The sequence below is a fragment of the Dermacentor silvarum genome, chromosome 4, assembly GCF_013339745.2.
Source record: "Dermacentor silvarum isolate Dsil-2018 chromosome 4, BIME_Dsil_1.4, whole genome shotgun sequence".
Taxonomy (NCBI): domain Eukaryota; kingdom Metazoa; phylum Arthropoda; class Arachnida; order Ixodida; family Ixodidae; genus Dermacentor; species Dermacentor silvarum.
Window position 1 is genome coordinate 221863698 of NC_051157.2, and position 20878 is coordinate 221884575.

The window sequence follows — 20878 nt, forward strand, 5'->3', positions numbered from 1 at the left end:
ACTAAGGCTAATTTTCTACGACGAAACGGAAGCTTGCTTGCGGAGATATCCACTATAATTCACGTATACCTGCGCCGTTTATTCGCCGCCTTACTAAATATCTCATGTCCCACTTCGCATTACTCAGTAGAAAGCTGATTTCCTGAAGCACCCTATCGGAATCTGTAAGGGCACTGTCACACTGGGCAAAAAGATCGTGCTAAGTAGTAACGCGTCACATCAAAGCAACGACATATCGTTATCTATCCTAGTAGTGGTTCCTTTGGCAGAGCAACCTACGAAGCGCAGTTTGAGAACAGCGCACTGGCACTCTTCTTGCCCGGTGAGACAGAGCCCTAACTATGCGCAACATAACCGTGTGCGTTGCGCTTGCGGTCGATCTTTGGGACGTCGTACTATTCATGGTTCACACACAAAAACAATGTCACGACAAAACGCGTCAAAGCTTGAATCAACGTTGCGACAAGTCGTATCAGTTGCCACTCCAGGCCTAGAAAGAGGGCAGGCAAGACATACTGCGCACGATGATTGCACTCTGAGAACGAAATGAATGCCGAAATCTCCTTTCAGCGGAGTGTGTTTACTCACCTAGGCGCATATAGAGTGAACATAACCTATCAACTCTCGAAATGGTGTTGAAGATGGTGGAAAAATTCTTTAGAAAGGAGCCGTCAGTACTCCCTTTAAGAGATATTCACGAACTTGACTACCCTTCACGCGACATCAAACTCACCGTAGCCGCACTTTTATAATCTCGAATAGCAGTGGCACGCCACTTAAAACCGCTAGCTTCCCACTGAATGCAATCCAGCGAAGCCACCGATGCGAGGGAGCAAAGACACGTGATCGCCGCCGTGGGGAGCTCGCTCGCCTTAATGGTTGGGCAATGGATGTTGGCTAGTCGTCGCTCCTCCGTCAGTTTTCTCTCGAATGGCCGTCGTGACTCGGGCGCCATGTTCTTGTCGAAGCGTTAGTGCGCTCTCGAGCTGCAGGGGGGCGCCACTTTTCACGGGTGCTGCTACCGATGCGCGCGCTTCCTGTCGGAGGGTTGTCGTCGGTTCGTGTCGTAGGGTCGTAAAGTTGAAGGTGTGCGCTATGCAAGACGGTGCACGTGTTGGGCGGATGTGTTGCAACGCGCACTCCATTCACACGAGAACGGCGATGTTTCGAAGGGGCTCTTCTTTTCTTGTTGTCGACGGCGTTTGCGTAACCATAACGTTTGGGTGCGCACGGTGGTGTCGAAAATTTAAATGAAGGGCTGACGGCGAACAAACGGGCACGCGAGAAACCAGATCGAAAGAACCTGCTTCGTGCTGCAACCATCCAGAACCAGTGTTGCCATGATTGTTTTGAAGTGTGTTACTAAAGTGAGACAGTAATGTCGCTAAATTTCCGCTAAGTTCTGCGGCATAGTCGCTAAAATTGTCGCTAGGACTTTTCAGTTAATTTTAGGTAACGTAGGCGCTTCTGAAAATTTAAATGTAAGCTAACTTGGCCTAAATGATTACCGAAACGTCTCACGTTTGTCTATGTATAGGGTCCATGCGGGTCAGGAATAAATAGCGAATTTGTCAGCAGTGTGTAGTGGGCTACTCGACTATTATACTTGCACAACGACGGACGATTACTGGTGAAATTCTGCGTTTACCTTCAGGTTATGAACTTGCGAATGAAGCACAATTCAAAAGAACACTGAGTACTAATCTGATCTTCCTAGCACGCAAAGGCACATGGTCCCACATTATGCTTGCTGTCGGTTCCTACATTATCCTTGCTGTTCTAGTTGTCGGCGCTCCTGCAACGAAAGCTCATTTCTGCGACACGCACTTGGTCGAATGTTAACACGGTGTTGACATTTACTTGACCTTTATGCAGATCAAATACTACGCTGTCACCCCTTGATCTATCTGTAAAGCTCCTCGCAGTACTGATTTGTTCAAAAGTCATAAGCAAGCAATATGTGTTCAGACTCACGTGAAAGAGCCCATCCGCTCTCATGTCTGCGTATTTTGACAGTCGATCTGTCTTATTATTCACTTGCTGCATTCTAAATCTCACCTTCCGATTGATTATATAGGGTTTAGGTAAATTTATTTACGGGTACTCTTGCAAATGCCCTGTAATCGAACGTACAGTAGTGATAGTGCAGAACAGGGGGCGTTTGGACCTATTCAAATCACTTTTGTGAAGAATTCAAGATAATAATAATAACTAAATAATAATGAATAACCTGCATTTTGAGACCACTGCGAAAGCCATCATGCTGTGAAGCGCAGTGTGAGCATTACCGATGTAAAGGGAACCATTAATGCTTTATTATATAGTCCCAGAGCCCGCGCATCGTACAGCCCATTTCGGCCGCTGAAATGTAGCTTTTGCATAATAAAGTGCGTTTTAGAATTCCATTTTCGAAGCAACTTTCTTACCTTGAAAGTCGCTAAAGTATCGCCTATGTTTTTGTCACGTCGCTAAAAAAATGCCGCCGGCCGCTAAATAGAAAAAATACTGTCGCTAAGCAGACAAGAAAGTGGCCAAGTCTAGCGATAAAATCGCTAAAATGACAATGACTCTCCAGAGCTCCTCTTGTCTGTGTAACGGCATCATCGCGATGATTGTCACGATCTTCGACAATGACCGTGCTTGCAGCCACGCGTACGGTCTCTCTATAAGTAATTCGCGTACCCCAAGGCTCGTGTGCAAGTTTTGCTTTTGTTTTTTTTTACCAGGATAACGTTGACAATGTCAGCTGTCCTCGTTGCTACAGCAACAAGAATGACGAAAGCGGTTACTGGAACGCGCCGTCGTAAATAGCGAAATGCGAACGCGACGGTGTTTTGGAGATGTTGCCCGTGCACGATATCGGAAGGTACGTGCAAATTATGATGACCGGAAGCTCTCCACCAATCACCGTTTTTTTTTTTTATTAACTAACGTGACCCTGGATGCTTCCCAGTTCGCGCAAGTCAAGCGCCACATTGTCATAAACGAGGCAGTCGTACAGTTCATTTACGACTACCCCCCGTCGCAATCCTTTATTGCAGCACCGATGGTGACGAACCGGTGTTGAAACGACCCCCCTTCGCTTACGTTTGCGTTGCCTTTGGCACTATAGCCACATACATACACACACGCGCACCTTAACTAGTTCAGGAGGTGCTCTACTTCGGCATTCGTTACACCAGTGCCGAATGGCGACGCCTGCGCGTAGTCATTGGTTTCGCGCACGCGGTGGCGCGATCTCGTGCAGACCGGGTTCACAGCAATCCCTGCACTTGAGGGAAATGTAGTGCAGGCGGCGGGCAGTACTGGCTGGGGTCGTAGTTCCATGAACAGGGTATACTGACACTGAAATGGCGTTGGTAAAAGAAGTATTGCGGGGCAAATCGAACGGTCTTATTTGCGACGTACTCGTCGAGGTGCACGGTATACGGAGAAGTGAATTGATTTCGCCGTCTTTCGGGCATTTGCGATGTGATGCACGTTCTGACGGTATACTGTGTCTCGTATTTGCGACAAAGCGGAACGTACAGCGCTGTTCATTAGTACGCCGGTTCACTGATTATAAAGACTGACGCAAGCTACAAGAGCGCGTTTGTTAAAGTTAGCAAGAAGCGCGCGGATCGAATAAACCTATGGAGGCGAACTTATCGTGATGCTCTGGAGTGGGGCTGATTTCGCCATCATTTGAAATGTTGTGGCATCACGCAGGTTTGCGATTCGCACTATATACCTATACCTCGAGCCCCATATACTCAACCTAGTCTACAGCAACAAACTATACTTCTACTACCTTGAACCCAAAGTTTCTATTTCCACGACGCTTAATTTTTTTCGGCTCTGCATGCGCGTCGCACTGTGGGTCCAGACAGAAATGTAGGCGCCTGTAGGAGTATAGGTGCGCAGTCTAACGGTTTCTTGGTCGGGCGTGCGCTTCTGAGGGAGACGCGGATCACGGCGGGCGTCGTGTCTTGTCTGACTGCGTTCGAGAGCGCTGAGCCGAGGAAAATGACCCGCGAGCGATGCAAGCAAATGACCGTTTTGCTTTCAAACGCATGCGTGCCACGGACATCTCAAAATCGGGACGCGTTTCGTGCACGGCGTCCTTGGAGTCTGCCGAAGAAGCAGAAGCAAACAAACAAAAAGAAGTAATCAACGTCAACAAAAACATGCGCTTCATTTCGCACGTGGCGCGGATTGAGAAGAATGGCCCGATCCGTGATGTGACGACACTCGATCTGGCGAGAATGTGGTCATACTTGAAAAGCATTTCTCACAAATACTTGGCCCCGAGTGCATGGAGAACGAGGCATCGCATAACATATCAAGCACAGCAATTGTCCAAGTCATTGGTTCCAAAACGAAGGGCCAGTTTCGCAGTGTCTGCTGCTCGCTTGACGCACTCACGAATGCGTTCCCGTTGCCGCCTTTCGTAGCCATTCCGTCTCCTATCACGCGCGTTGGATTTAGCTCGCTGCGATACCCGCGATGCTATAGTATTGCTGAAAGCTGGGCGAGCTGATTAGTGCCATTGCGAAACGCGTGAATAGCGCTAAAGAAGACGAGACAGGTTAAAGAAGACACGATTGACCAATGTCAAAAAAGAAAAGGGACGTTGCACTCCGACTTGTAGGAGCAGCCGGTGTACTAGGTGAAGCAGGAAGAAGCCTTAATAATATGCGAAGCTTCTTGCGCGCAATAAGCGGATAACTGCGTCAGTGCTCCTTCTCTCGGGCTCTCTAAAGAAATTACTTGATTACTTGTGTACGAGGACGCGTGCAGCGAATGCGTGATGGGCGATCATGAGTGATGGGTTGTAGAATTATAGCCGCGATCTGAGCGTTTCGCCGCATTAGCAATGCAGAGAGAGAACAAGAGAATGATATATGAAACGCAGGGAGGTTAACCAGGACTGACACCGGTTGGCTACCCTACACTGGGGGAAGGGAAAAGGGGAGAGAAAGATGAAGGGAAGAGAAAGTCAATGCTATATAGTTAATGCCGAGCGCCCGTCCTCCGTACTTTGTGCCTATAGTCTTCTTCAGCGCTGTTAACACCTCTTTCCAAGGCCGACTCCGTCGTTTAGGCTACATAACGGCCGTCACCTGGCTGACGCCCACAAGATACGCGCAGGTTGTCAGTCGCATAACGTGCGAAAATCTCGCAATAAGCATTTCCCTTAGGGGCTCAATAATTTGTAGCCCTGCGAATTCTTGTGGTTAACCGGAAGAACTCTCATTGTGACAGGGTATGACAGTGCTGATGTCTGTATGCGTCATAGACGTTAAAAAAGTTTGCGAAGGGAGTGCTTCAACATTCAGGGTACCGCAAGAAATCAATGCCGAGTGGAGATTGTGTGAACGAGTTTTTCTCTCAAAGTCATTGCGCCTGCATATTCCACCGCTTACATTGCACGACACGGGATTTTTATTTATGACTGGAGCAGTGGGGCTTGTTTCTACGCGTTTCTCTCTCAGTGACCAGTTGCAGAAGAAAACATTTGAGCCTTTATATAATGAACACGAATATAAACGAAATATCGGGTGAATATGCAACATTTATTGTTTATATCAGCGTGTAACGCATATATGCTTATAATGAATATCGGATATAACGGAGGTAGCTTTGTGTTGGACGCGACTTCGTTATAACGAGGTTCGACAATATGAGTTGTACATCGCTTTTCATCATTGCTTAACACGTCAGAAACACAACAGAACGACACGTTATGCAGCTTGCACGATGGGACACAGGTCAATAAAGCACTTGCTATAGAAATTGAATGTCCGTAAATAGAGAGTATGTTTCTTTATTGATTGTCCACGCACATTTGCGAGAACTGCGTTTTTGCCGCAGCGCTCTCATATCACCTGATGTTATCGTAATTTAGTCATTTAATAGTTTAATGTTCCTGGATAAGCCGGCAACAATAAAGTTCCCGACATCTTCAATCACATTCATATCAATTAAAAAGAAGAATCGTGTGATAAATGGGGCGGGACCATTAACGTTCACCGTCATAGTAAATGTACACATTGAATCAGTTCACTTATTAAAGGTACGAAACACGGTTATAGACGCAGTTTAGCAAGGGAGTATTATTGTCAGAAAGCATTTCAAGTACGTATATTATCTTCCAGGTGTCCCGATAGTACGACTGCTCGTCTAGAAGAATCAACCGCCACCAGGGCCGTCGCCCCCTGCCATTGCCACGACGACAGGTAAGACTTTGCCAATTCGCCATGCGAATAAACTAAGCTGAATAGTTAATACCATCGCAATACACAATGGTACACGCGGAAGGCCAATTTCTCAGAATCCGGACAATTACTAACAGTTTCGTGCGCGCGGCGATACCGAAGCCAAGTGCGCGCCAACGTTCGTCAGTATACGGCATCAGTTTGTGCGCAACTGTTGTCCGGTGTACGCAAGTGTGCGCCAGTGTACGCGCAAGTGTGCGCCAGAGTGCAACACTGCGATCGTTTACACGATGGCGCACGAATTCCGAGTCCACGCTCTCTATTTCGCCGTCGTTCGCCTGCGAGGCGGAGAAGCTCGCCGCAAGAAAGAACTCTCGAACCCCTTATTTATTTATTTTCCCCACAGTGAGCAGGACTCTCGTAATCAGTCAATCAATCAAACGAACAGAAGGCTTGTCAAAGCGTAGAAATTCGGCTTGTGATGCCCGAATTATTATCGCCTGATCGATGGGAGCGTCTCGTGGCTACAGGCTTGCTGCGCGCCGCGCGCGAAGCGGTCCCGAGCGCCTTCCAACAACCCGTCACGATTATGCGGTGCATTTTGTGCTCCTGGTCTTCATCGTCTTCGTCTCAGCTGCTGGAATTACGCGTCCTCGTTAAAGTGCCCCCCCCCCCCCCCCCCCCTGCCGATACCGCGCTAGCGCCGAACCGCTCTCAAAGACGTTTTCGATTCGCCGCTTTCCCGCCTCTTGAACGTGGTCCTTCAGGCGCCTTTATATTATATTCTCTTCTTCTTTCAGTGTTTAGGTGGCTGCGCGTGTCACTGTTGATAAAAAAGCTCGCGCTTTCTTCTCAACCTCGACGATCAATCAGTCTTCGACGCACCCCGTTCGCGATCGGTCAGTATAGACGCGTTGCGGGGCTATAGGGCGATCGAAAGCGCTAATGTAAGAATGCACGGAGCGACTCTGACTCGGGTTAAACATGTTCCGGTCGTGCTTGGCAATTGGTCAGCACCGAATGCCGGCTACTGAAATGCCGCGAGCGGCCTTCGTGGGCCACTCTCGATTTGCTATGCGCGATCGAAGACTTCCGGGCCTGCACTTTTCTACTGCCGAAACGAGAGGCTTTCAGGGAGTTGTCCTAAGTTGGCGCTTACGTAGGTATGCGCTTCTGCTTATTAAATCGGTGCTCAGTCAGGCATTCGCTCTCGACTCTTAAGAACGTAAATATGAGTTGCCTTGCGAGATGGCGCTATAACGCGGCAGCTGTGATTGACGGATGCATTCGTCGGCGCACACACAAGATCGCGGGCACTTCGACATATCAAATGATTTGATGACCGATGATGTTATTCATGATTATCGGCCGTCGTTTCTAAAACAAGAACGTAGAGTACGACCAGAGAGGGTCCCAGTAGATGGGTTCTCATCTGTGCCAATCCATAGAAGAAGCAAAGTGCCGCAGCGCTGAAACTTTGGAAAGGTGTACCTGTAAGCGGTGATTAAAAAGCAGTCTGCATGCATAAGAACTACGTGAAGCTCTACATTTCTCTATTCAAGTCGGAACTGGATACAAAAAATAACACGATTCTGACTGTTTCGCAGTACAAGTAAGGACGTGCTGACGCTCTTTCTTTTTGTTTGTTATGGGTTCCCTGATATATATAGCCTATAAAGTGAAGCCCGGAAATGTATTACGCGAACATGCTGTGTGCTTCTGCGGGCACTGGCTTCATCGCCGTAATGCTGAGAAACGTTTCAGCGTGGTTCTGATGTATATCGCTGTGCACGTAATAACATTCCAAGCTATGCGATTGTGATCACCCAAGCATAAAGGTATAGTCAAGAACTTCTTGGTTAAGCCTCTTTTCTTTACGCGTCGGCATCAAGGTTTATGCAAAGTTAGGCCCGTGTAAGCCGCGTAAGCAGCAGTTTTGATATTCTGCGTCTAACACCACATCATGTTATTTTACTCCTTTTTTTTTTTTTTCGTTTTAGTGCGTCTCCGCGCAGAGCCTGTCCTATTTAGAATCAGTTCGAGCGCCGCAGTTCCTTAATTTATTTTTTCAAGGTGACAACGCAACCAAGTTTGCCATAAAGTAGATACCTTCACGGCGCCCAAGCAATACCAGTGGAAAAAAAGCCTTATCAGATACAGAGCCACAGGTTCGACTTCAAATGGAAGCTCGAAGCCCTCTTGTAAGCGCCAAAATTGTTTTTCGGCCTCAAATGAGTGGCGCCTGGCAACCGCACGAGCCTGTCATTAAGATAACGCGGACTCCCGTAGTCGCCTTCATTCCAAGGCTGCAAATTTTTAGGCTGTCCTGGTCTGACGTGATTACAGAGCGTGAAAAAAGTGGGCAGACTTCGCGAAGGCAGGCACTTCGCGTCACCCTCCGTTAAGGTCTCGCAGCAGCGTATATTACAACGAAACAACGGAGTTTACGGAAGCCCCGTATAATTTCCGCGTATTGCCGCTCGGATGTAAATGCGCCCGGCGACAGCAAAGTAATGGTCTCGACGAAACAATCTCTGCCTCCCCACGAATTGTTGCATCTCGAGCGTTCTCAGCTACCCGCAAGTTGAATCTCAAAAGAGGCTTTCTTGCATCTTGCAAGGTACATTTGTATAAGCGATTGTGTTGCCCGTGTTGCTGGCAAAAACGCTTGTGTTGTACCGTGCATCGGGTAGCACCTCAAGGAAGCTCCACGCGGTCAAAATTGCTCCGGAGTCTCCCACTACACCGTCCACCTCATATTCAGATCGCGGATTTCGGCGTGTCAAACCCGGCATTAACGAGTAATTTAATTAAATCGCTCATACCTTTAAACCCCATTATATATAGGGCGTATTTTGCACTGTGTATCAGCGTTGTCCTTTTGGTCTAACAAAAACGTGTCTGGAAACTCGACAACCTAGGTGTCAGCAAACGTGTGTATCTTAAAGACAGAGAAGATAATTGACTGCGGATGTCTTGCGTCCCAAAGTTATATACGTCACTAAGGAAGCGCTGTAGCGGACAACTTCAAAGGACATTTCGTTTCGTTGGCTCCTCTAATGTGCAACCGAGGCTTCAGTAATAGTCTTGCGCGTCATCGACATAGCTGTCTTGCTCGCTAACATAATGTGGCTCCTGTGAGCAGTAGTCGTCGAAGCCTCGATGTAGTGCGCCTGGAAACTGAGGTAAATTATAGGTTTATGGTGGGCGCGTTACTCCTGTGTCGTGCAAGTGCTTTCTTTAAAAACATTTGCACTAAGCGTATTCGGCGATGGCAGTAGGGCACGTCAACGTGCACTAAATCTACTAGGCAGGTTTCCGTGTTATGGTGGTCATGTTCGGTTATGATATTTATCTATGAGCAATCGTTGAACTATTATCATTGCAGGAGAAAAAACGTTTTTGTTTAAGCCAAACACCCCAGAGCAGCGCTTCGGGTGATTAAACGCATCTTATGGCAGCACCTTGGTTAGGATGTACAGACTGAACGATGTTGCAGCCCGCAGCCTTGACGATGCTGGCATGTCTTGACCGGAAAACTCTTAATGGTTGCCACGCGAGGGAGTTTCGGGGGGTTTTCAAGAGCGTGGTTAAGCGCAAACTGCGTCGGGCGCGCCGCAGAATCGTTGATTTTGAGATTTTCTGCCCGGGGTCGATGCTGTCGATGCATCATGGGATATTTAGCACGGACGTGGTGACAACGAAACGTCGAAAAACCGATGTTCAAGCGATGGCGAGGCGAGCGCGCCAAAAACCGCGTGTGTACGAACGCCGCGACCAGTTGGCGGGTCTGAGAACGCGCATGTGTAGACGCAGCATCTTCGGGAAACTGTTTTCTGCGTGAAACTCCTAATGCATCGGCAGTTCCGTGCGCACATTATACTCGTATATGAACGCATGGTACTCACGTCCTGGAAGTCAGCCATGTCGGCAGCCCTGGGTCCGTCACCGAGACCCATCAAGTGCACCGGCGGGCAGCCCCAGGTCGTCTGAGTTCCGGCGAGCATGTCGCGGCGGCACTTGTCACCACACCGTCGGCAAGACACACAACACACCGATAGGAAGCCGTCTAAGGGGACACTGCGCGCGCTCGCTTAGTGCGGGCAACACAGGACGCGCGCGTTTCTACGGTCCCGGTGGCATTGGCGATAGACCGCAACCAGAAGAGCTCTCGTTGAGCGCACGTCGATGGAGATGCAGGGCAGGACTCTCTTTTCTCAACGGATCACAAGGGCTACCGCACAACCTCGCCACACAATCCGCTCTTCCGGACGTCGCCGATGCCTCATGAGGAGATCCGAAACCGAAACACACGGTTCGAGCACGAAGGCACTTATTCACTTTGAAAGGTCAAGCGCAAATCCAAAGATGCAACGGCGAATGGGAAGTCCTTGTCGGTCGCGTCGACGACGTGGAAACGTTGAAGAATCACGGCAATGCGGAAAAGAAACCCAGTGTCACTTGTGGCGGTCGCGGATTCGACGGGCGAGCGAAGCGGCCACGCCGCTCCGTCAGCTGATGCGGTTGCTCTCTCCTCCCGTCCTGGTCGCACGCGACGGCGGCGGCGAAGAGTCCCAGCGGCGGCGGCAGCGTCTGATCCAGTCTCGGCGGCACCGATCCGTTCGGGGTGCGTTCACGCTCGCACCTGTCTACCCTCGCGAACAGGTGCGTCCGTGCGCGCGCGCTCGCGTGCGCGCCCCGTAAGCGTGGCGCTGCGTAGCGGCCGGCCGCCGAAGCTCGTGCGTTTGTCCCGTAACGCTTGGCTTTCTTCTCTCAGGGTGAGGATTGGGGGAAGGGTAGGGTCACCCTGTTGTCGTCGTCGTCGTGGTCGTGGTGCCCCACTGCGATGCAGCTGGTGGCGCTTGTCCGGTACACCACTATGGAGAGGCGAGAGTCGTCGCAGGTCCCATCGCCGGAGGACGGTGGGGGAGGGAAGGAAGGTAGCGGTGCTCTCCTTATTCTCGCTCCACTCGGCGCGTCTTGGCGCCGAACGGACCAAGGCTGACGGGCAAGAGGGGAGGTCTACCTGCTTGCCTGGCCTGGCTGCCCGAAGCGGTAGCGGGCGGGACCACTTCTTTCTTTTCACCACGCTAGGCGGGGAAAAAGACTATCGAGGTGTGCGTCTGTGTGCGCGAAAGCGCTGGCGAAATCAATCGGCCCCCAATCGATTGGCTCCCTAACGACTTCGCGAGGTCCAAGGGAAAGGGATGTGTGTGTGTGCGCGCGCGCGCCTTTGTTTTGTGCTTCGTCGTTCTTCGGGTCCTCCCCCCAACCTTCTGGAACAGGTGAGGGGAGCGACGCCGCGTTTCCTCGCGGTCTTCGTTCGTCGACGGCGACGACGCCACCAACACATCCTCTCCCGCGCCGACGTCGGTCCCTCTGCGCTGGCGTCACGTATACCGTTATGAGGAGGAAGCCGCGCGAGGCGAGAGTAACGATGAGGAGGCGCGTTCTTCGTCGTCCCAGCGACCCAGTTAAGAGCGCGGCCGTTTGGCCAGCGCGTCGGCGGTGGGCAGTTCCGCGGTGGGCGAGGGAGTTCTTTCTCGACGTCGGTCGCGCGTGGAGGCTGTGCTGGAGTGCGCGTGCGCTCAACCTTCTTCGGCCCCGACGACGACGTCGCCCGGAGAGTTCGACGTCTCTAGCGCAGCGGCGGCGGCGAAACGGTGGCGAGAGTGTGAACGTGTGTGTACGGCGCCGCGGTGCTTTATTATGCTCCTCGGCGTGTGTGTGTCCTCGAGCAAGCGCCGCCGCGGTTCCCACCTCCCAGCCGCTTTTCTTGATTACACACACCTCCCACCGGTAGCTGCGGCCCGCCTGCCGCCTCCCCTTGTGTCTTGCGCGGCTTCGTTCCGCGGGTGTCTCTCTCGGTTGCCTCCCCCCCTTGTCGCTAAGTGCTGGCCCTACACGCCGCTGCGGCCGTTTGCTGGCGTCGCGTGTGTCGTCAATTTGTCTTTGGCGAGTTGCTTCCGCAAGGGCTCGAGTTTACGCTTGTTGTCACTGGTAGCCTTTGATTAGGCGCGCATCTCTTCACATTCTTGTGTGGCTAATTGTAAACAAATGGCATTGTCCAGTGCAATTGCTCACTGATTATTTTGCTTCGCATTAAAGAAGAGTCGACATAAGTAATCGTACCAATCACCTGTAACTTGTAAAAAAAAATTAGGAAATATGAACCTCTTCTCAAGCTTACTGTGCTATGTCTGTCAATCTGCTTGTCGGGGAGAACCTTCATGGGTCTTCGGTGGCTTTTTGTGTCGGTATATTATGCGGACGCGCAAGCTAGCCTGCGCATGACGAAGGACTGGAGGATTGCCACGGGCTCCGGCTAATCGACGCTTTTTTCTTCGCCGCATGTTTGAACCAGGTTGTTCTTCAGGCGTATTTGTTTCCGCAGTTCTCCTCCGCTCATCACTATATTCGTCAGGGGTTGACGCGAGAGCAGTGGTCGCTGGCACCTTAGAATTTGGACGTGAGACCAGTCTTCCGAAGGTAAGCCAGGATAGCTTCAAGTCCGCTGATGGCTAGTGCCCAGCGGTCGCCTATGAAGGTGCGCGACTGTTGTCGTATAACGCCGAGACAGGTCCACGCCATATGTTGAATGCCTGTCGGCGTCGGGCAGTGGCATTTTGTGCATTACCCACTAGGCTGCTGTGGGGACCATTTGGCAGGTCGTCCCCTGCTGCTGTCTGGAAAGACGTTGGGAGATGCATCCGTGAAAAAAGCTCGAAACAAGACAGCATTAAAAAAAAAAAAAAAAGCTAGTGGGACCGAAGCATATGCGACACATATGCGCCGTGCAGTAATGCACGGTGAAGTACGTCATCTTAGATGTGTGCCTCGCTTTATTCCAGCGCCTTCTCGCTCGAACCATACTGCATCCAGTTCGGAAAATCTTATACGGAAAAGTCATGGCTAGACACACTGCTTAAGGCGTTGCAAAGGACAAGCTGGGCTCTTGCCCTTTGTTACGCCTTGCGCAGCACTTCTAGTCATGATATTTCTCGTACTAGTACCCGTCGTAACATTACTAGTCCGGAAAGGCAACAGGCGTAGTGAAGAAGGGTGCTTTCCTACGAGCGTGAATTGCCCGGCGCACGGGCGTTTCGGTCGGTCTTATATAGGGCATGCATGTCCATCTGACGAGGAAGCGGATGCGTGTTGTCTTTTTGCCTGATAATACGAAGAAGTCCGTTCAGTTTACCTTTTCGCAAATGAAGAAAAAAAAAAAAAAGACTTAGGGCTTCCGTTTGCCCCTGACGCGCAGTGCGGAGCACTAGATTGCACTTCTTGTACCAGCGATCATCACTCTGGCCGGGAACAAGAACTATAGGCGCTAGTTCCGCGACAAAAGCGTCTACGTCTGCTTATTTACTTACACTTGCGCAATTAGTGCCTCCCGACTAACTCACACTCGTTCATAATCAAAAGAGCTGACAGCTCTACACGTGACATTTGTGGCTGTGAAGGAACAATTTCGCATATTCTGTGCGTCTGCCCACGTTCTAGCAGAGGGAGAAGGGAGGAAGGAAAGGTAGTGAGGTCAACCAGACTTTGTCTAGTTTCCTAGGCTACACGTGGAGAGGGGGGAAGGGGGAGTGAAATTAAGTATATGAAGAGGCTAGGTGCTGCGTACGACGTTAGAGACACTGTACAGCGGGCCACTGCTCGGAGCAAAAGATACTAGGGCTGTGGAAACAACGAACTCATAAGCTAAAGGCAGCCGGAGCGTTAGATGCATTCCGCGGTATACGGGCCTGCGAGACATTGACTCGCGCCGGCTCAACTTTGTGCGCTGATTTCCGTTTCGATACTCAGCTTTCATTCTTCCTATCTGTATTTCCCTCTCCCCTCCCACATTTGCAGGGTAGCAAACTGGACTTCTTCTGGTTAACCTCTCTCCCTTCCCTTTGTTTTTCTATCTCTCATACTGAATCTTTGAAATACTGTAACTCAATACGAATGTGTTTGTCTTTCGTTTTCGTAACTTCTTTGCAAGTCTCGACGAAATGCCGAGAGGCATAAGCATAGGTGAAATTATTCTAATGTATGCAAGCCATGGATACAGGCGTTGTCGATATGTACTTCTCGTTATCCTGGCAAGAACACTTAGGCATTTATCATGTCGTTGCATGAGCTTTTGCGTAAGCTCCTCTAATAGCGCTGCCGCCTGTGCCTTGAGTCAGGCTACAACCAGGACTTCATTCCCACACACTCGCCCCTCTGTTTCGTAAGCCGGAAAGAATGGGTAATGCTATGTGTGCAGATAGATGAACGCTACTCGCATTTTGTCATCGATAAATGCTGAATAATTTATTTGGTCTTTCGTATGGTTACACGAGGTCGGGAGTACTTTTGGACAGTACAACACTCCTTGGTAAAATCAGTGGTGCGGCACTTCTGTAATCGTTCGCATCCACTCGACCTTTCGATGCAGCTGCGCTTGTTACCTCGTTTTCCCCCCAAGTCAATACGAATCACTACATTGTCGCTTGTTAGGAAAGAAGCTGGTCACTGACCATAGTCAAAACAAAATGACTTTTCGGGACACGGATCTCGAAACGTCATATTGTTTTGACTATGGTCAGTGACCTGCTTCTTTTTTTAAGAATGTCTTTCGCTGACCAGACGGTATCCCTTTGAACTATCGACCACATTGTCGCTTACGCCTGAGCGTTGCAGCGTTTAGAGCGTTGCTGCAAACAAGCTAGACGGAAGATCTTTCTCCCTGAACAAGATCTGGAGACAAGTTAGCTCGCTTATCACAGCTGCAGAAGGCTACAAATGTACTGCTGCAATTCCTGGATGCAATCGGACTGAGAGACGATCTGTGACACCACGCTCAGAATTTGCTCCAGTGTATATCAACTCTTGAATTTCCTTCCTTAATTGTCTTAATCTTTTACTCCCTTTCCACCAGTGCAGGGTAGTCAACGGGTCTCAAGTCCAGGTCGACTTCCCTGCCTTTCATTCATACATTTCTATACAACGCTGGTCGTGTGGATTTTAAAGCGAAGCTTGCTTTTGCTTCTTTCCCAGGCTTTGGCGTTCGGCGTCACTTCCTATATATATATATATATATATATATATATATATATATATATATACAACTTGGGCAACTAGGTATGTGCGCGAATAAATAACTTGCTGCTGCTGCAGCCGCTGTCTAGGCCTATAGGCAGGGATGTTAGTCAGAAGAGCGTCTGGTTGGCTACCCTACGCTGGGGCAAGGGAAGAATGGGAAAGTAGCCAATTTGGGTCACCTTGGCATGGGGTCACAACTACAAGCGACGAAGCTGCGGTGTGCTCATGTCATGCGCTACTGCTGCCACCTTGCTAATTCAAGCAAGCTTCGCTTAATTTAGGATCCAACATTTTATTTGCCTTTGATCTGCGTGTTTTTCTCGTTCCTCTCTCGCTCGAAACTTGCGAAAACGTTTTCGAACTGCGCAGCCGTGCACATCGTTTTCGTATACGCTCTGCGTACACTCGGGATGTATTGGGCGCGTGATACTCGTATAGCATTTTCGTTGTTCATTGCCCGAGACGTACGCAGCACGCAATGTTGGCTTTTTTCTTTAGCTTCCTGCTGTATTTCGGTCTTTTTGATTAAAGCTCTGAGGAAACGTGGTACTATATAGGCGGGACCTCACACGTGGATCCAGTGCTCAGTCTATGTGCCTTGTTTAGTAGCTTACTAAACAAACAATAACGAAAAAAAGAAAAGTGTCAGAATGTAAGGAGACCGACCGACGGGGCGGAACTTCACTGGCTGGATGCAAGCCCCTCACTTGAAATGCACACTACCTGCATTTAAGAGAGAAAACGTTTAGCGTTTCAGGGAAGCTTGAAGCAACGGTATACAAATGCTTCTAATTAGTGCAAATTTCTCACGGCCTTCGTGTGCCTTATACTGTTATGAAGAACAAACTGCCCCCCCCCCCCCCGCCCTCTTTTTTATTTTATTTATTTATCGCAGTCTGCCTCTTGTGACGTCCTAATTGGGGCTAACGTCGTTCTTCAGAGTTGCGAAAGACCGCTCCCCTTTTTGGCGCAGCAGCGCGCGCTCGCGATGGCGTTAGATCGGCGCTCACCTCAAGGTCCCCTTGAGGTGAACGCATGAGATACATGCTGGCCTGGGGCTGTATGCAGGAATTCGCGCAATTTGAAACCCCCATCACTCACTGCCCCTCTGAGAAGGTCAAAAAATGAAATAAAAAGAAAAAAGTGTTTGCGATGCGAAACTACGCCTTGTTTCCAGAGGCGTGCAAGCAACATATGTCGTATTTCTTTTTTCTTCTTCTTTGCCGCAAAACCCCCAAGAATATAGTTCTCGTGCATCACGAATATGGAGCGAGCCGCTTGCTTGAGTTGTTAGCTGCGCAGGGCTGCTCGAAGTGTGAGGTTGCGGGCAGTGATTGAGTAGAAGAAGTCAGTGAGCTTTACTGGGCCCCGTGTGCTACGTCCGAGGCTGCCGCACCTGCGTTCGAAGTAATGATGTACACTATGGAAAACGAAGTGCGATATCCCTCCGGCCCCGGCACTCCCTGCTTGACGCCTGCTTCAGGGAGCGCTGATCATCCATTCTTGTTCACGATGAGCCCAGAGCCAAATTTTGTTTGCTATTTTGGCTGTCGAGCACGGTTTTTAATCGACGAGTGCTCGCGGCGCGACGTATTGGCCCGATGGCCCGGGATGCGATGACGCGAATATGGCCGACGTTTCCCGTTCGATCCTTGTACGCCACCACTCGCCATTTTCGCAGCTTGCTCGTCGTATGGTTCGTGCAAGCTTCGTTTTGTGTTGCATTGTATGTTTGTTTGTTTTCTCTGCCAGCCTGGGAACTTTCCAACTGACGTTGTATATGATCGATCTAGTGACCATCGGCTTCGGGTCCAGTATGCATTTAGAAGACCGGCACTTCTGTTGCTGCCTTCCTCGCTTGTTGGCCCGGCGAGGCAGGGGACGCCCTGAAATGCAACTCCGCGTCTTTGTAATGGTCAGCCAAACAGTTCTCACGGGTTTTTGGTGTAAGCAATCACCAACAGCATCTTTGATGCGACCTTCAGTGCACCACGTCTTTCGCAAAGCTAGCGATAGACCGAGAATGATTGAGCTCGGAAACCGTATCTCGTCAGGCTTTGAGCATATATATGCAGAGGGTTTCCTGGGAGCAGGCAACACTCTGGGCCTGGCATTAGTCAATTCCGGTTTAGGTAAGGCAGAAACGGAGTCAAATAAGTAATCGCGGTTGGTTGGTTGCTGAGACTTTGAAATGTTTAATGCGATGCTCATTCTTAGGATACTTCACCTACTTTCTGGTGTCTGTCTGTGCCGGTACCTAAACTTTTTTTAGGTTTCTTTTTACGCCAACATGATTCACCATGGGTAGTCCGTGGTCTAATTGGTACAGCGTTCGGCTGCAGTATGCGCATCTTAAATGACGCGTTTTGGCGGTGGCGATACGGTGAGTCGCTGCATTGCTTCAATGCTAATCGCATTAACGTCGTCAGTCATTCTGAGACAGTTACGGTCGGCATTTTTCTTTAATTTAGTTTGTTTGCTTGATAACTCTACACAAATGGGAAGATAAGCTACATTAGAGCTGCTTGTCTGAAGACTGAGTTTAGAAATAACGCTAACATTTCCTCATTATGACAATCGCACACATCACAGTCACAAACAGTGCCCCACACAGCAAAGGAAATAAATACAATAGGAATATAGCTAGTAGGAATATAGCTAGCAAGAGTGACGTTCCATATGAGCACGCTTAAAAGTTAACGTATAGCCAAAGCACGGTACACGAAGAGCACGTTTTGTATTCATCCCGCATCGAAATGCGGCCGCACCCCTGCCGGTTTTCGAACCCGCAACCTTGCATGCGTGAAATTTCCCGACCTTCTCTTTATTCCCTAGCCACGCTCAGAATGGACTCTTCACAAACTGCCGTGTCACGAAGGCTGTACCAGAAAAATGAATCGGTACGTAGCTTCGTTTGCCCCCGGCCTCTTTCCGCTGTACGTTCTGCCGTGGCCGAAATGTAGACGTCTTAACCACAGCGCGTCTCGCTTCGAGCAAAACCCATATACACAGCAAAACACTTTCCTCCGCACATGCCACTTGCAGCAGCGATGAATCACGATGAACCAGGTCTAGGGTATAGCCTGCAACAGTCGTTGCTATTTGCAGGTAATAACTGAATGCCGCTGTTTTAACGCTGCTTCTTCGAGCGTGTTCACTCTTGCAAAACAATAACTCCTACCTGCGGGCACCCCGTGGGCGCACTTGTCCTTCCTTTGAACTATCGCACACGAGGAAAAGTTTATAATTGTGCTGTGTGTGTCTGTGTGTTTGTGTGATACGCGCATGCGCATTTTGTGTATCTTTCTCCGCGCATTTCTGTTTTCCGGGGTGTCCTTTGTGCACAAATCGGCTTGGATACTTTCTAAAGAAACCTTTCCAGGCATGCAAACGCGCGTAGACTGGTTGTACGCTGGCGCCCCCATGTGAGCTTTGAGTAAAGATGATCGCTTGTTTGCTGCCGGGGCGAGCACCGGACCGTGACAGGGCGCGCGGTGAGCCACCGCACGAGTGTTGGGTGGTTCGCCGTGTCCGGCGCGGCAGGATAGAGGAAAGCGGACATTTATCTCAATTTATGCGACACTGCCACGGGGGTAACAAATTGGCGCGCACGGTTCCCGTTGCGTGACCTGTCCAGAATCATCCGTTTTCTACGCGCCACATGAACTCACCAGAGGACGCACACAAGCTTCCACCGGGTAGGGAACTTGGTATAGAGACCTCCGTCTACGAATGCTACAGACGCGCTTGACTTCACTGAAACCAGTTAATGCAAGTACGTTGGTTGGCAGCGATACAATGAACTGTGTATGTAGCCGTGTCTGTTCTATGAAATTGTGGTTCCCGTGTTTGGGGAGGTAGTAGGGAGCTTTAGCGGAGATTTAGGGCCGTAGACGTGTGCCAGATGATGGTAACGGCGTTAACAGAAAACAACGGGGTCAAGTGGCGCCATCTTGGGACTTCGTGGTCAACCATATTGGGAATGGCAAGGCAGCGCGAAAGACATAGACGAAAGGCAGACGCACGGCACTCAAGGCTTTACCGCTAATGTTTAAACGACTGGCCCAGGCGTGGAACCTGGTCAAGACACGACATACTTGAAACGCATTAAGAGCCAGAAGAATAGGGGTAACCAAGGAAGCCGAACTTTGATAACAACCTTAAGAAGTCAGGGTATAAGGAATCAATCAATAAATCAATCAACCAACCAAAAGCTTTATTTCAGTTTTTACAGGAAAACTGGGTTGATGATAGAAAAGCTGATGACCGACTGACAGGCCTCGTCAACCTTCTAAAGGTCAAGGAAAGCATAGGGGAACTCGTTGTATCTCTTTCTTACTGCAGCAGTAGTAATGAAGGATTGTTAAATCAACGTCATACTTTAATGTAGAGTGATGTATTACTATAAACGCGAAACAGCCGACTCATTCGAATCAGTGATCGAACTCGCCGTAACACGTGATCGTATGGTGAGAGTGCATGAGTGTGCCCTCTAACAAAAGTCGTTGTAAAGACCGTGCTCTTTTTGTTGAGTTACTATACTGTCTCGAAAGATTTTCAGTTGCATTATTTTCGGAAGATCAATGTCAAAAAGCCGTTCAGCGTTCCGCTTGTCATGGAAATAATTTTGACGCTCCCATCGCGCTGCTAATAGACACCAGCCTTTAAAATGTATCGCTAACTTCTCGATATAGGAACAGTAATCCGCTGAAACTGCGCTCGAACTCATCAATCGAACCGAATTCAGCTTCCTCGAAGATCCCGTAGGGTAATTCAAGAAAACACAGCCACGCTGAAACCCGCCAGGAGGCAGCAGGTACACTGCAACTGGTCCTGCCTAAGCTGATGAAAAGGTGGCCGTAGTTCTAGATTCCGTAACATTAGCCCCATCTCGGAGACCATGGCCGGTGTAGCGTTACATACTCCTCGTCTTTGGCGATACGAAGAGAAGAACCACGCTTCCCGTCCCGCTACCCGCTTGCGGGTTTACGCGAATAATACTCACGCGAGCCCCGCATATTAGTTATGATTTTTTTTTAATTTTTTACCCGCACACTGTACTGTCGCCGAGTCGGCTTTTGTGTTTCCTCAATGGGTTCGCTTCGCTCTCCCGCACTCATCCCACTGCCTTAGTCTGGCCGCGCGGGCATTGTCATTAATATTTGTCATTACCACACCTTTTGAGACCGCTCAGCCAACCGTGCGCCCCCGAAGAAAAGGAGCGCGTGACACATTGCCTCTTCTTCTTTTTCCTTTAGGTCTCGCCACCGCAGTTTGTTGTGCGCACGCGCGTGGCGTGGCGCACGCGCGTGGCGTGACGCACGCGTAGCATGTACATTATTAAAGACGAAAGCGTGTTGGATACAAAGAGAAGCGCAGGGGGAGAAGGAGTCGCTGTGGTTAGTTGATTTGGGGGCGGGGGGAGGTTGCCAGAGCGAGCGGTTTGCAGAACGCAGAGGGCTGATCCATCCTACACGTTGGACTGTCTCGTGTTTTCACGGTGTCACCGCTTCCTATTCACACCAGAATGCTTTCACGCTCCTCTGTGCTCTTCTTGAGTGACTCGAACTAGAAGATGTGGGGCTGCAGAGCAGATCGAC

General features: G+C 49.8%; 2 protein-coding genes across 3 annotated transcripts in view; one reads left to right on the forward strand and one right to left on the reverse strand.

The window, feature by feature from the left end:
• The window catches only part of LOC119450989 (Kruppel-like factor 1), a 171400-nt gene extending 160464 nt beyond the window's left edge, over positions 1-10936 (reverse strand). For both annotated transcript variants that reach the window (XM_037714425.2, XM_037714424.2), the window contains exon 1: positions 10106-10936. In XM_037714425.2, the coding sequence (XP_037570353.1) occupies positions 10106-10204 (99 nt within the window). In that variant the 5' untranslated portion in view covers positions 10205-10936. The remainder of the gene's footprint in view (positions 1-10105) is intronic.
• LOC119450991 (F-box/LRR-repeat protein 12) overlaps positions 1-20878 on the forward strand; it is a 462769-nt gene that overhangs the window by 248362 nt on the left and 193529 nt on the right. The window contains exon 3 of the mRNA XM_049666759.1: positions 6138-6218. The gene's annotated coding sequence lies outside the window, so the exon portion shown is untranslated. The remainder of the gene's footprint in view (positions 1-6137; positions 6219-20878) is intronic.